This window comes from Salmo salar, chromosome ssa05 (assembly GCF_905237065.1).
Source record: "Salmo salar chromosome ssa05, Ssal_v3.1, whole genome shotgun sequence".
NCBI lineage: Eukaryota > Metazoa > Chordata > Actinopteri > Salmoniformes > Salmonidae > Salmo > Salmo salar.
Genome location: NC_059446.1, coordinates 76442970 through 76459899, shown reverse-complemented (window position 1 = coordinate 76459899; position 16930 = coordinate 76442970). Strand labels below are relative to the sequence as shown.

Sequence of the window (16930 nt, the reverse complement as noted above, 5' to 3'; positions counted from 1 at the left end):
CACATACCTCTCGTGTCTGAGCCGTTGAATTACGACTCCACTTTGTCTCTATACTGACACTTAGCTTGTTTGATTGCCTTGCGGAGGGAATAGCTACGCTGTTTGTATTCGGTCATGTTTCCGGTCACCTTGACCTGATTAAAAGCAGTGGTTCGTGATTTCGGTTTTGCGCGAATGCAGCCATCAATCCACAGTTTCTGGTTGGGGAATGTTTTAATAGAGGCTGTGGGTACAACATCACCGATGCACTTGCTAATAAACTCGCTCACCGAATCAGCGTATTCATCAATGTTGTTGTTCAACGTTATGCGGAACATATCCCAGTCCACGTGATCGAAGCAATCTTGAAGCGTGGAATCCGATTGGTTGGACCAGCATTGAACAGACCTGAGCGCGGGTGCTTCCTGCTTTAGTTTCTGTCTATTGGCTGGGAGCAACAAAATGGAGTCGTGGTCAGCTTTTCCGAAAGGAGGGCGGGGGAGGGCCTTATATGCATCGCGGAAGTTAGAATAACAATGATCCAGGGTTTTGCCAGCCCGGGTTGCGCAATCGATATGCTGATAGAATTTAGGGAGCCTTGTTTTCAGATTAGCCTTGTTAAAATCCCCAGCTACAATAAATGTAGCCTCAGGATATGTGGTTTCCAGTTTACATAGAGTCGATTGAAGTTCTTTCAGGGCCGTCGATGTGTCTGCATGGGGGGGAATATACACGACTGTGATTATGATCGAAGAGAATTCTCTTGGTAGATAATGCGGTCAGCATTTGATTGTGAGGAAGTCAGTTGAACAAAAGGACTTAAGTTCTTGTATGTTGTTATGATCACACCACGTCTCGTTAATCATAAGGCATACACCCCCACCCTTCTTCTTACCAGAGAGATGCTTGTTTCTGTCGGCGCGATGCGTGAAGAAACCAGGTGGCTGTACCCACTCCGATAGCGTGTCTTGAATGAGCCATGTTTCCGTGAAACAAAGAACATTACAGTCTCTGATGTCTCTCTGGAAGGCAACCCTTGCTCGGATTTCGTCTACCTTGTTGTCAAGAGACTGGACATTGGCGAGTAGTATGCTCGGGAGCGGTGCGCGATGTGCCCGTCTACGGAGCCTGACCAGAAGACCGCTCCGTCTGCCACTTCTACGGAGCCGTTGTTTTGGGTCGCCAGCTGGGATCCGATCCATTGTCCTGGGTGGTGGGCCAAACAGAGGATCCGCTTCTGGAAAGTCGTATTCCTGGTCGTAATGTTGGTGAGTTGACGTTGCTCTTATATCCAATAGTTCCTCCCGACTGTATGTAATAAAACCTAAGATTTTCTGGGGTAACAATGTAAGAAATAACACATAAAAAAACAAAATACTGCATAGTTTCCTAGGAACGCGAAGCGAGGCGGCCATCTCTGTCGGCGGCGGAGATAGATAGATATCCCTCTAGTGGTGTGGGAGCTGTGCTTTGGCAAAGTGGGTGGGGTTATATCCTGCCTGGTTGGCCTGGTTTGCCCTGTCTGGGGGGTATCGTCGGACAGTGTCTCCCGACCCCTCCTGTCTCAGCCTCCAGTATTTATGCTGCAATAGTTTATGTGTCGGGGGGCTAGGGTCAGTCTGTTATATCTGGAGTGTTTCTCCTGTCTTATTCGGTGTCCTGTGTGAATTTAAGTATGCTCCCTCTAATTTCTCTCTCTCCCTCCCTGGGACCATGCCTCAGGATTACCTGGCCTGATGACTCCTTGCTGTCCCCAGTTTCAACTGTTCTGCCTGCGGCTATGGAACCCTGACCTGTTCACCGAACGTGCTACCTTGTCCCGGACCTGCTGTTTTTCGACTCTCTCTCTCTACCACACCTGCTGTCTCTAACTCTGAATGATCAGCTATGAAAAGCCAACTGACATTTACTCCTGAGGTGCTGCCCTGTTGCACCCTCTACAACCACTGTGATTATTATTTGACCTTGCTGGTCATCTATGAACGTTTGAACATCTTGGCCATGTACTGATATAATCTCCACCCGGCACAGCCAGAAGAGGACTGGCCACCCCTCAGAGCCTGGTTCCTCTCTAGGTTTTTCCTAGATTCCTGCCTTTCTAGGGAGTTTTTCCTAGCCACTGTGCTTCTACATTTGCATAGCTTGCTGTTTGGCGTTTTAGGCTGGGATCCTGTACAGCACTTTGTGAAATCGACTGATGTAAAAAGGGCTTTATAAATACATTTGATTGATTGTTCACCCACGACTGTGTGGCCAAGCATGACTCCAACACCATCATTAAGTTTGCAGACAACACAATGGTAGATCTGATTAATGACAACAAAGAGACAGCCTATAGGGAGGAGGTCAGAGACCTGGCAGTCTGGTGCCAGGACAACAACCTCTCCCTCAACGTGATCAAGACAAAGGAGCTGATCGTGGACTACAGGAAAAGGAGGGCCGAGCGCACCCCCATTCATATCGACGGGGCTGTTGTTCTTGGTGTCCACATCAACAACAAACTATCATGGTCCAAACACACCAAGACAGTAGTGAAGAGGGCACGACAAGTCTATTCCAAGTCAGGAGACTGAAAAGATTTGGTCCTCAGATCCTCAAAAAGTCTACAGCTACACCATCGAGAGCATCCCTGTATATAGCTTCGTTATTGTTCTTTTATTGTTACTCTTTTTTTAATTTTTTACTTTCGTTTATTTAGTAAATATTTTCTTAACTCTTATTTTTCTTAAAACTGCATTGTTGGGTAAGGGCTTGTAAGTAAGCATTTCACAAATACCTTTTGTATTCGGGGCATGTGGCAAATCAAATTTGATTGGATTTTATGTTAATATGATTATTGTGTGTGTTCTGTGTGTGTATGGGAGGATATGGCTGGCTTCCTCACTTCAGTGTGTGACACTGCGTATGTGTTTGTGTGTTATTGTGTGTTATTGTGTGTGTATATGTCACTGAGTGTGTCAGAATTTTTCTGCTAGATAAGGGATTACCAGGTTGCCATGGTGATTAGTGAGTGAGATAAGGCCATCTCTATTGGGAGGAGAAAGAAGGGGGGGAGGGAGACAGAGAGAGGGAGGGAAGAGAGATGGAGACAGGGAGGGAAGAGAGACAGAAAGGGAGAGACGGAGGCAGAGTGAGGGAGGGAAGAGAGACAGAGAGAGATAGTGAGGGAGGGAGGGAGGGGACTGGAGGGAGAGAGAGAGACTGCAACATAAAAAGAGCTATGAATAACGGTGAATTAGCGTGGCCGTACACATAGCTCCCTGTTTGTGAATGAAGAGCAGTGAGATGGAAGTCAGAGGAGAAACAGAAATAAAGTAATTTACTGGCCCTCTGACCCTCCTGCCATAGCTACACTCCCCAAAACACTTCCTGTGACAGACCCGCTCTGCACAACCAACACCATCCGTCCTCTTTTCTTCCCTCCCTTTCTCTCTCTCCCTCCGTCTGTCTCCCTCGTCCGTTCCTCAATGGGCTCTCATTTAGAGAGCTATATATAGGTCACAGTGAGCTAGAGGCAGAGGAGATGGACGTACAACCGCCGCTGTGTCCGTCTGTCAGTCCATTGGTCAGTCTGTCGTACACTCACCCACACATCCATCCACCCTTCCATAACTCAATCCATCCGTCCATTGGTTTGTCTGTATGTCTAGCTGATGGTGATAGAGTTTGCTGGCTGTGTGAACACATGCACGTGTTCTATACATCCAGCACTGCATACATTAACCCTAGCACAGTCAGTCAGTCCCTACACCGCCACAACATCTGAACCTGTTGAGTTGATAGTGCAGCAGTCAGATCTGAATATGTGACAGTCAAGCAGTGTCACTCACACAACAGAATGCAGCAGGCAATGTCTGCAGTCGAAGGAGAGAGGATGACGGGGGGGGGACTAAGGGACAGAGAGAAGGAGGAAGCGTAAGGGAGTGTGAGGGGAAGACAAGCACTCATGGGGGTCCCAGCTTCTAAATAATTCAGAGAGAGACTCTAAGCACTCAGTACAGAGGAGGAGCACTGTCAGGTCAACTCATTCAGAGCAGAGAGAGAGAGAGAGCGAGAGAGAGAGAGAGAGAGAGGAGGGTGGAGAGAGACATGTGGGGGAGAGAGGGAAAGGGGAAAGAGAGATGGGGGAGAGGGAGGAGGTTGGAGGGTGGAGAGAGAGATCGGGGAGAGATGAGAGGGGGAGAAGTCGGGAGAGAGTGGGAGTGGGGAGAGAGAGGTGGGGAAGAGATGAGAGGGGGAGAGGTGGGGGAAAGAGAGAAGCGGTAGAGAGGAGAGAAAGAGTGGGGGGAGAGGAAGAGAGAGATAGACGGGTGCAAGAGAGAGTACAGATGGAGTACATAGCGAGTACAGAGAGAGTACAGAGAGTACATAGAGAGTACAGAGAGAGTACAGAGAGAGAGTAGAGAGTACAGAGAGAATACAGAGAGAGTACATAGCGAGTATAGAGAGAGTACAAAGAGAGAGTACAGAGTACAGAGAGAGTACATAGAGAGTACAGAGTACAGAGAGAATACAGAGAGAGTACAGAGAGAATACAGAGAGAGAGTACAGAGAGAGTACAGAGAGAGTACAGAGAGAGTACAGAGAGAATACAGAGGCAGTACATAGAGAGTACAGAGAGAGTACAGAGTACAGAGAGAATACAGAGAGAGTACATAGAGAGTACAGAGAGAGAGTACAGAGACAATACAGAGAGAGTGCATAGATTGTACAGAGAGAGTACAGAGAGAGAGTACAGAGAGAATACAGAGAGAGTACATAGAGAGTACAGAGATAGTGCGGAGAGAGTACATAGAGAGAGTACAGAGAGAGAGAGTACAGAGAGAGAGTACAGAGAGAGAGTACAGAGAGAGAGGGTACATAGAGAGTACAGAGAGAGTACAGAGTACAGAGAGAATACAGAGAGAATACAGAGAGAGTACATAGAGAGTACAGAGAGAGAGTACAGAGACAATACAGAGAGAGTGCATAGATTGTACAGAGAGAGTACAGAGAGAGAGTACAGAGAGAGAGTACAGAGAGAATACAGAGAGAGTACATAGAGAGTACAGAGATAGTGCGGAGAGAGTACATAGAGAGAGTACAGAGAGAGAGAGTACAGAGAGAGAGTACAGAGAGAGAGTACAGAGAGAGAGGGTACATAGAGAGTACAGAGAGAGTACAGAGAGAGTACAGAGAGAGTACAGAGAGAGAGAGAGTACAGAGAGAGAGAGTACAGAGAGAGAGAGTACAGAGAGAGAGAGAGTACAGAGAGAGTACAGAGTACAGAGAGAGAATACAGAGAGAGTACAGAGAGAGAGTACAGAGAGAGAGTGGAAGGAAAAGGATCTCACTGTGAAAGTGATTGTGTGTGAATGTGTTTTAGTGTGTCTTTGTTTGTGTGTTGTGTTAGAGATGAAAATAGAAGTAGAATGAAAGAGAAACAGGTCGTTTTCCTCTCCTCCCTCGCTGTTTTCTTTTTGTCACCACGGCGACCGTCTCCTCCTTCCATCCTGCACTAATGTTGACCTTGTTTACTCTTTCCTCCCTCCTACGCTCCTGTTTTTCCTCTCCTCTCCTCTCCTCTCCTCTCCTCTCCTCTCCTCTCCTCTCCTCTTCTCTCCTCTTCTCTTCTCTCCTCTCCTCTCCTCTCCTCTCCTCCCTCCCTCTGTTTGTCTCATATTCCTCCCTCCTTTACCACAGTCCTTCCTTCCTTCATCACTTGAACACCAGTGAGCTTCTCCTCATTTCATTTCAGGAACTAAATCTTCCCCCCTATTTCTCCCTAAGAAACAGGCATATCAGCAGTCTAAATGAGAACAATCACTCCACCTTTCTCCCTCCTCCTCCCTTCTTCTTCCACATCCTCAGTCCCTCCTCAACTTTTCTCCCTCCTCCTCCCTTCTTCTTCCACATCCTCAGTCCCTCCTCAACCTTTCTCCCTCATCCTCCCTTCTTCTTCCACATCCTCAGTCCCTCCTCCACCTTTCTCCCTCCCCCTCCCTTCTTCTTCCACATCCTCAGTCCCTCCTCCACCTTTCTCCCTCCTCCTCCCTTCTTCTTCCACATCCTCAACCCCTCCTCCACCTTTTTCCCTCCTCCTCACTCCTCACTTCTTCTTCCCACTTTTTTTCAGGGGGTGCTGCAGCACATTCAGCACCCCTAGTTCCCGCGGCAATGCTCACCTCCTTTCCTACTCCACCACTGGTTGTCTTTGGGAAGGTGGAATGGAGGTCACTTCTATCAGGGACCCTGAGGGGGAGAGGACCAAAATGGGCTTTTACCCTCAGAGAGGAGAATGGACTGGCATAAAGGAGGAGAAGAGAGAAGAGGAGAAGAGGAGGAGGGAGAGGAGAAATGAAAGGAGGGTAGGGGAGAGGAGAGGAGAGGAGAGGAGAGGAGAGGAGAGGAGAGGAGAGGAGAGGAGAGGAGAGGAGAGGAGAGGAGAGGAGAGGAGAGAGGAGAGGAGAGGAGAGAGGAAAGGGGAGAAGAGGAGAAAAAGGGATGAGACAGAGGGATGAGAGGAGGAGAGGAGAGGAGAGGGAAGAGAAAAAGGGATGAGACAGAGGGATGAGAGGAGGAGAGGAGACCCTCATAGCTTTCCTGTGGCTATAATTATTCATGGCCTAATGACTACACAACTTGTGACTCTCAACTGTAGAAAAACACTGGTTGAAGGATTTTTAAAAACATTTTTTTCACCTTTATTTAACCAGGTAGGCAAGTTGAGAACAAGTTCTCATTTACAACTGCGACCTGGCCAAGATAAAGCAAAGCAGTGTGACACAGAACACAACACAGAGTTACACATGGAGTAAACAATAAACAAGCCAATAACACAATAAACAAGTCAATGATACAGTAGAAAAAAGAAAGTCTATATACAGTGTGTGCAAAAGGCATGAGGAGGTAGGCAATAAATAGGCCATAGGAGCAAATAATTACAATTTAGCAGATTAACACTGGAGTGATAAATGAGCATTTGATGGTATGCATGTAGAGATACAGGTGTGCAAAAGAGCAGAAAAGTAAATAAAATAAAAACAGTAAGGGGATGAGGTAGGTAGATAGGGTGGGCAATGTACAGATGGACTATGTGCAGCTGCAGCGATCGGTTAGCTGCTCAGATAGCTGATGTTTAAAGTTGGTGAGGGAAATAAAAGTCTCCAACTTCAGCGATTTTTGCAATTCGTTCCAGTCACTGGCAGCAGAGAACTGGAATGAAAGGCGGCCAAATGAGGTGTTGGCTTTGGGGATGATCAGTGAGATATACCTGCTGGAACGTGTGCTACGGGTGAGTGTTGTTATCGTGACCAGTGAACTGAGATAAGGTGGAGCTTTACCAAGCATAGACTTATAGATGACCTGGAGCCAGTGGGTCTGGCGACGAATATGTAGCGAGGGCCAGCCAACTAGAGCATACAGGTCGCAGTGGTGGGTGGTATAAGGTGATTTGGTAACAAAACGTATGGCACTGTGATAGACTGCATCCAGTTTGCTGAGTAGAGTATTGGAAGCTATTTTATAGATGACATCGCCGAAGTCGAGGATCGGTAGGATAGTCAGTTTTACTAGGGTATGTTTGGCGGCGTGAGTGAAGGAGGCTTTGTTGCGAAAAGTAAGCCGATTCTAGATTCGATTTTGGATTGGAGATGTTTAATAAGAGTCTGGAAGGAGAGTTTACAGTCTAACCAGACACCTAGGTATTTGTAGTGGTCCACATATTCTAGGTTGGAACCGTCCAGGGTGGTGATGCTAGTCGGGCGGGCGGGTGTGGGCAGCGAACGGATGAAAAGCATGCATTTGGTTTTACTATTGTTTAAGAGCAGTTGAAGGCCACGGAAGGAGTGTTGTATGGCATTGAAGCTCGTTTGGAGGTTAGTTAGCACAGTGTCCAAGGAAGGGCCAGAAGTATACAGAATGGTGTCGTCTGCGTAGAGGTGGATCAGGGAATCGCCCGCAGCAAGAGCGACATCATTGATATATACAGAGAAAAGAGTCGGCCCGAGAATTGAACCCTGTGGTACCCCCATAGAGACTGCCAGAGGTCCAGACCACATGCCCTCCGATTTGACGCACTGAACTCTGTCTGCAAAGTAGTTGGTGAACCAGGCGAGGCAGTCGTTAGAAAAACCAAGGCTATTGAGTCTGCCGATAAGAATACGGTGATTGACAGAGTCGAAAGCCTTGGCCAGGTCGATGAAGACGGCTGCACAGTACTGTCTTTTATCGATGGCGGTTATGATATCATTTAGTACCTTGAGCGTGACTGAGGTGCACCCGTGAAACCGGATTGCACAGTGGAGAAGGTACGGTGGGATTCGAAATGGTCAGTGATCTGTTTATTAACTTGGCTTTCAAAGACTTTGGATAGGCAGGGCAGGATGGAAATAGGTCTGTAACAGTTTGGGTCTAGGATGTAACCCCCTTTGAAGAGGGGGATGACTGCGGCAGCTTTCCAATCTTTAGGGATCTCGGACGATACGAAAGAGAGGTTGAACAGACTGGTAATAGGGGTTGCAACAATGGCAGCGGATAGTTTTAGAAAGAGAGGGTCCAGATTGTCTAACCCAGCTGATTTGTACGGGTCCAGGTTTTGCAGCTCTTTCAGAACATCTGCTATCTGGATTTGGGTGAAGGCTTGGGTGAGTAGCTGCGGGGGTGGGGGGGTGGGGGTTGGGGCGGAGCTGTTGGCCGGGGTTGGAGTAGCCAGGAGGAAGGCATGGCCAGCCGTTGAGAAATGCTTCATGAAATTTTCGATTATCATGGATTTATCGGTGGTGACCGTGTTACCTAGCCTCAGTGCAGTGGGCAGCTGGGAGGAGGTGCTCTTGTTCTCCATGGACTTTACAGTGTCCCAAAACTTTTTGGAGTTAGAGCTACAGGATGAAAATTTCTGCTTGAAAAAGCTAGCCTTTGCTTTCCTGACTGACTGCGTGTATTGGTTCCTGACTTCCCTGAACAGTTGCATATCGCGGGGACTATTCGATGCTATTGCTGTCCGCCACAGGATGTTTTTGTGCTGGTCAAGGGAAGTCAGGTCTGGAGTGAACCAAGGGCTATATCTGTTCTTAGTTCTGCATTTTTTGAACGGGGCATGCTTATCTAAGATGTTGAGGAAATTACTTTTAAAGGATGGTTGAAGGATGGAGAGAACAGAGTGAGGGAGCCAGGGGGAGAATAGGAGAGAGAGAGAGAGAGTACAGATAAATAAAGAGTAGTGAGAGAGAGAGAGAGAGAGAGAGAAAGAGAGGGAAAGAGAGAGAGAAACAGCAGAAGAGAAGCAGCATGAGAGAAGTGAACAAACAGAGGGAGGGAGTGTGGAGAAGAGAGGATTTGCGTGTGCGTGTGTGTGTGTGTGTGTGTGTGTGTGTGTGTGTGTGTGTGTGTGTGTGTGTGTGTGTGTGTGTGTGTGACTGTCTTAAAGAGATGTATTGAGGTATTCTAGCCAGCGGGCACATATAGAACGTGTTGAGATGTGAATGTTAAGTCGCTGTCAGCTCTGTCACAGTCAGATTCATTCTCGGGACTGGGGATAGACCCAGGCCGCAACACACACACACACACGTCACAGACACAGCCATATGCACGCACACACACAGCCATACACATGCACATGTACATACACACCTCTCTGCGACCCCCCACTATCAGTGAATGACATGCTTTTCCATCACTAAGTCACATGCCAGGCAGAGAGAAGGAGAAAGCATGCAGGTAGACTACTGGACCACACACAGACTACTGGACCACAGACAGACTACTAGACCTCAAACAGACTACTGGACCTCAGAAAGACTACTAGACCACAGACAGACTACTGGACCACAGACTCCTGGAGCACAGAGAGACTACTAGTCAACAGACAGACTACTGGACCACAGACAGACTACTAGTCCACAGACATACTACTGGACCACAGACAGACTACTGGACCACAGACTCCTGGAGCACAGAAGGACTACTAGTCCACAGACAGACTACTAGACCACAGACAGACTACTGGAGCACAGACTCCTGGAGCACAGAAGGACTACTAGTCCACAGACAGACTACTAGACCACAGACAGACTACTGAACCACAGACAGACTACTTGACCACAGACAGACTACTGGACCACAGACTCCTGGAGCACAGACAGACTACTAGTCCACAGACAGACTACTGGACCACAGACAGACTACTAGTCCACAGACATACTACTGGACCACAGAAAGACTACTGGACCACAGACTCCTGGAGCACAGAAGGACTACTAGTCCACAGACAGACTACTGAACCACAGACAGGCTACTAAACCACAGACAGACTACTAGACCACAGACAGACTCCTGGACCATAGACAGACTACTAGACCACATACTGACTACTGGAGCACAAACTACTGAAGCACAGATAGACTACTAGTTCACAGATAGACTACTTGTCCACAGACAGACTACTGGACCACAGACAGACTACTGGACCACAGACAGACTACTAGACCACAAACAGACTACTGGACCACAAACAGACTACTAGACCAGACATACTACTGGACAAGACAGACTACTGGACTACAAACAGTCAAAACGTCAGTTGGTCATGTTGAGTGGATGGAAATATGACCTTTTTACTGAGGCCTGATTTTCGAAAGGTTTGATAAATCCTGCTATACAAACCTGGTAGCTTTGTCTCTATGCCTATTTACTAAATGTAGGGAGACATAGGCAGAGTCAGACACATGGCCTAATTGTTGGCATCATAGTTGATTCATTTAAACATCGTTTTGCTATTTTAGGTCAACAGTCATTTTAATTTCCACCTCAATATCAAACGAGGATATTGTGATAAATGAAATGACAGCACATGCTTCCAAGTGATGGGAAACTGTTGTACCCCACATCCTCCACACCTCCCCCTCCCTTTATTTTCTAGCTCATCCATTGCTCAGCACCAACCTGGACTCAGGGGTAGGCGTAACATATTAAATGTAATCCAAAAGACTTACTGGTATGATATGCTACGTTTCGTCTGGTACAGTGGCTTGTGAAAGTATTCACCCCCCTTGGCATTTTTCCTATTTTGTTGCCTTACAACCTGGAATTAAAATGTATTTTGAGGGGGTTTGTATTATTTGATGTACACAACATGCCTACCACTCTGAAGATGCAAAATAATTTTTTTTGTGAAATAAACAAGAAATAAGACAAAAAAAACAGAAAACTTGAGCGTGCATAACTATTCACCTCCCAAGGTCAATACTTGTAGAGCCACCTTTTCCAGCAATTACAGCTGCAAGTCTCTTGGGGGTATGTCTCTATAAGCTTGTCACTGGCCCCTGGGATTTTTGCCCATTCTTCAAGGCAAAACTGCTCCAGCTCCTTCAAGTTGGATGGGTTCCTCTGGTGTACAACAATCATTAAGTCATACCACAGATTCTCATTTGGATTGAGGTCTGGGCTTTGACTCGGCCATTCCAAGACATTTAAATGTTTCCCCTTAAACCAGTCGAGTGTTGTTTTAGCAGTATGCTTAGGGTCATTGTCCTGCTGGAAGGTGAACCTCCATCCCAGTCTCAAATCTCTGGAAGACTGAAACAGGTTTCCCTCAAAAATGTCCCTGTATTTAGCACCATCCATCATTCCTTCAATTCTGACCAGTTTCCCAGTCCCTGCCGATGAAAAACATCCCCACAGCTTGATGCTGCCACCACCATGCTTCACTGTGGAGATGGTGTTCTCGGAGTGATGAGAGGTGTCGGGTTTGTGCCAGACATAGTGTTTTTCTTGATGGGCAAAAATCTCAATTTTAGTCTCATCTGACCAGAGTACCTTCTTCCATATATTTGGGGAGTCTTCCACATGCCTTTTGGCGAACACCAAATGTGTTTGCTTATTTTTTCTTTAAGCAATGGCTTTTTTCTGGCCACTCTTCCTTAATGCCCAGCTCTGTGGAGCGTACGGCTTAAAGTGGACATATGGGCAGATACTCCCATCTCCGCTGTGGAGCTTTGCAGCTCCTTCAGGGTTATCTTTGGTCTCTTTGTTGCATCTCTGATTAATGCCCACCTTGCCTTGTCCGTGAGTTTTGGTGGACGGCCCTCTCTTGGCAGGTTTGTTGTGGTGCCATATTATTTCCATTTTTTAATAATGGATTTAATGGTGCTCTGTGGGATGTTTAAAGTTTCAGATATTTATTTAGAACCCAACCCTGATCTGTACTTCTCTACAACTTTGTCCCTGACCTGTTTGGAGAGCTCCTTGATCTTCATGGTGCCGCTTGCTTGGTTGTTCCCCTTGCTTAGTGCTGTTGCAGAATCTGGGGCCTTTCAGAACAGGTGTATATATACTGCGATCATGTGACAGATCATGTGACACTTAGAATGCACACAGGTGGACTTTATTTATATAATTATGTGACTTCTGAAGGTAATTGATTGCACCAGATCTTATTTAGGGGCTTCATAGCAAAGGGGGTGAATACATATACACTCACCACTTTTCCATTTTTTAAACATTTTATTTTATGAAACTACCGGGGAAGAACGAGAGGCAGCCCCCAAAAAATGTTTTGGGGGGGCACACGGGTAGTTTGGCTGGGCCAGGGGTGAGACCTGAGCCAACTCCCCGTGCTTATTGTGGTGAGCCTGTGCCTGCTCCTCGCACTCTCCCTCCAGTGCGCCTCCATAGCCCAGAACGTCCTGTGCCTGCTCCTCGCACTCTCCCTCCAGTGCGCTTCCATAGCCCAGTACGGCCGGTGCCTGCTCTGAGCACCAGGTCCTCAGTGCGTCTCTCCAGACCGGTGAGACCCGTTCCAGCTCCACTAGAAAAGCCTCCAGTGATAATCTATGGTCTGAAGCCTGTAGAGATGATCCATGGCACGAAGCCTCCAGTGATGATCCATGGCACGAAGCCTCCAGTGATGATCCATGGCCCGGAGCCTGTAGGGGTGTTCCATGGCACGAAGCCTCCAGAGGTAATCCATGGCCTGGAGCCTGTAGGGATAATCCATGGCAAGAAGCCTGTAGGGATTATCCATGGTCCGGAGCCTGTAGGGATAATCCATGGCAAGAAGCCTGTAGGGATGATCCATGACACGAAGCCTCCAGAGGTAATCCATGGCCTGGAGCCTGTAGGGATAATCCATGGCAAGAAGCCTGTAGGGATTATCCATGGTCCGGAGCCTGTAGGGATAATCCATGGCAAGAAGCCTGTAGGGATGATCCATGGCCCGGAGCCTGTAGAGATGATCCATAGCACGAAGCCTCCAGTGATGATCCATGGCGCGGAACCTGTATTGATGATCCATGGCATGGAGCTTGCAGCAACGGTCCCTAGTCCGGAACCTACAATGACGCTCCTCAGTCCGGAGCCTCCGGCGGCGCTCCTCAGTCCAGAACCTCCGGCAACGCTCCTCAGTCCGGAGCCTCCGGCGGCGCTCCTCAGTCCAGAACCTCCGGCGACGCTCCCCAGTCCGGAGCCTTCAGCGACGCTCCTCAGTCCGGAGTCTCCAGCGACGCTCCCCAGTCCGGAGCCTCCAGCGACGCTCCCCAGTCCGGAGTCTCCAGCGATGCTCCCCAGTCCGGAGCCTTCAGAGACGGTCTGCAGCCCCGAGTCTTCAGCGACGGTCTGCAGCCCCAAGTCTTCAGCGACGGTCTGCAGCCCCGAGTCTTCAGCGACGGTCTGCAGCCCAGAGTCTTCAGCGACGGTCTGCAGCCCAGAGTCTTCAGCGGCGGTCTGCAGCCCAGAGTCTTCAGCGGCGGTCTGCAGCCCAGAGTCTTCAGCGGCGGTCTGCAGCCCAGAGTCTTCAGCGGCGGTCTGCAGCCCAGAGTCTTCAGCGGCGGTCTGCAGCCCAGAGTTCAGCGGCGGTCTGCAGCCCAGAGTCTTCAGCGGCGGCCTTCAACCCAGAGTCTTCAGCGGCGGTCTGCAGCCCAGAGTCTTCAGCGGCGGCCTTCAACCCAGAGTCTTCAGCGGCGGTTGGCGTTCCAAAGCCTCCGGCGATGATCCACGGTTTGGTTCCTCCGGACACACAGAAGCGGGGGGATCAGCGGGCGGTGGGGGTGCCACGCCCTGAACCAGAGCCGCCGCCAATTATAGATGCCCACCCGGACCCTCCCCTATAGGTTCAGGTTTGTGGCCGGGAGTCCGCACCTTTGGGGGCGGTGGGGGGGGGGGTACTGTCACGCTCTGACCTAAGAGAGCTGTTTTTTTCTCTGTTTAGCTAGGTCAAGGTGTGATAGGGGGTGGGCATTCTATGTGTTTGTTTTCTATGTTTTGGCCTGGGTATGGTTTCCAATCAGAGGCAGCTGTCTATCGTTGTCTCTGATTAGAAGCCATATGTAGGCAGCCTTTTTCCCTTGGTTTGTGTGGGTAGTTGTTTTCTGTTTCGTTGTATTTACCTGACAGAACTGTTGGCTGTCATTTTGTTTATTTTGTCTAGTGTTCGTTTTCATTAAAATATAACGATGAGCACTCGACACGCTGCGCCTTGGTCTCCTCTATATGACGCCCGTTACAAATTGGTAATTCTTTAAAATGCTAAAGTTGTCCGTGATGAGATTCGAAATGCAACTTTTGGGTTGCTATACTTTCGTGTTATATTCCCACCCATCCACCTTCGCATTAAACGTCCACCCAATCACCCGGACCAACCACCCTACTTTAGTTTTTGCTTTAAGTAACCTTCTGTCTTATGTAACCATACCAAACATAACATGACTCATTTGAGTATCCCGGATTTACATTTACTATGTTACGTCTAGTCTATAATACCAGGCTGTTAGCACAATACGGACAGCCAATCCCGCTCGGCTCGACTCCCAAGTATACCTGGAGATTTTAGACACGAATAAAAACTATGTCTGTACTGAGAAGACCTGACGGAACCATGACAGGTACCGAGTGAAGAATTAATAACGGAATATCAAGAAAAGAACACTGCGTGTGTTCCGGAGGCGTTCGCTGTTCGAGTGAGCACCTTTTGGTTCGGAGCGCACACATACGCACGCATCTGAGCAGCGATGGGCGCTTGGACGCTGCTGCTGTGCCTACTCGCCATTGTGAGAGGTGAGTAAGTTGTCTGTCGAGGCTGTGTTAATGGCTCGCCGGAGCCGGGAATGATGCGCTTTTGTGTGGCTCTTCTCGGTACGACCACGGGGGGCTGAAAGCACCATACATTAGTCTTCTATAGATTTAATGGAAGGATGCTTTGAGGGAGGGATAGTTGGATAAATGGAGAGGAGAAGACAAGATAGAGATAATGACTGTTTCATTGCTGTGTCACCATCGTTCTCATAACGGCTGTGTGTGAGTACGTACTAGGCTACAACGGAATGATGATGTTAGGGAGAAATGATACATCATAACTGCATTACGTTATGCGCTCAACTGGGATGATCTTTTATGACAACATTACTGAAGGCAACAAGGAAGTCAATATTTATCTTTATGCTACGGCGTTCATATATTGTAGAATGCAATACAATGGAGAAGGTGAGTTCCCCTCCTACAATAAAAGACGCGTTGAATCCTTTACCCAAGCAATCCATGATTATTGAGTCCCCATTACTGTGTGGATATGTCTTTCTTTCTATTGAGAGAAGCCACATGTTTTTCCCATCAACATAGCCTTTTAGTCTATATTTCTTAGCCATTATAATGACGTTACATGACTAATAATGGAAGATTATGTGTCACTGTATAGCTGGCCTGGCTTATAGTACACAGATCAAGTAACATTATCACCCTAGTGTGGGATCCAAGGTTAGAGGTATGATTGATTTACACACACACACACACACACACACACACACACACACACACACACACACACACACACACACACACACACACACACACACACACACACACACACACACACTACATGCACACGTGGCAGCAGGTAGCCTAGCGGTTAGAGCGTTGGGCCAGTAACTGAAAGGTTGCTAGTTATAACTGAACCGACAAGGTAAAAAATCTGTTAATGTGCCCTTGAGCAAGGCACTTAACCCTAATTGCACCAGGGTCACTGTTGATAATGGCAGACCCTGGCCATGACTCCACTCTCCGAGGGTGTCTCAATATAGACGTGTACTTGTGTGAAATATGACAAATATAAGCACTCACATGGCACACACACATACACCCCCCACCTACACAATTGAGCCCCACAGTGGACGCGTCATCAAACCTAGCAGACAAACATGGAAATGGTTGGCTCTTGTGTAAATCTCTCTCAGACAAGGAGACTTTTATCTATATATTCAGCTCTATTTACTCTCGGATTCCAAAATTAGCATCAAGTAGACATCATGCAAGACTACAAATCCCTGCAAGCTCTTGCACGTAGACTACAAATCCCTGAAAGCTCTGGCATTTCATCTCTAGCTGACACGTTTGCTGTCAGCCAGCTATATGAATAAGTTGGCATGGTGTTAGACTGCACTGCTGTATTAAAGCAATTGAGAACTAACTTGTTGACATGTTCTGTTGCAGATTCAAAGCCAAATTAACTCATTGCAGAATGTATCCATAATCATGAATGAATTAGCATATTTTTTTGACAAGAATGCACCAGTCACCCATCAATCACGTCAAACACCTGTGAGATCGAAATTACAAGATGATGTTATAATACTGTTATTGCTTCAAATGGTTGTTTTGTGGAATAGAATAAGGGTCTTATAACACTGTCATCTGGGCATGGTCTTCTGAGTTGCGCCTCTGGAGGCTCAATGCTGACCGTGGATTTACCATGCTTTTGGTGATAAAACCTAAAGACCGCATTCCATAGCATGAGTTGGTGTTTGTGTGCTGGGAGGTACCAGGATGGAGATGGCTCCGGTATGGATAATGATGAGAGGAACTTTGTTTTTGGGGGCCAGACCCTGGTTTCCACACAATGAGAACAGTCTTTACAGCAGATACTGTCTGCTGTGAATTGTCAATTTATTTTATACAAATCCTAACCTTGTGACCCATTCCACACATC

At 47.7% G+C, this 16930-nt stretch overlaps 1 protein-coding gene across 1 annotated transcript in view; it reads left to right on the top strand.

Annotated features, from left to right (window-relative positions):
- Window positions 1–14720: 14720 nt before the first annotated feature.
- Window positions 14721–16930, top strand: part of LOC123743175 (neuronal acetylcholine receptor subunit beta-2) — a 44961-nt gene continuing 42751 nt past the window's right edge. The window contains exon 1 of the mRNA XM_045718937.1: window positions 14721–15006. Within this exon, the coding sequence (XP_045574893.1) occupies window positions 14961–15006 (46 nt within the window). The 5' untranslated portion in view covers window positions 14721–14960. The remainder of the gene's footprint in view (window positions 15007–16930) is intronic.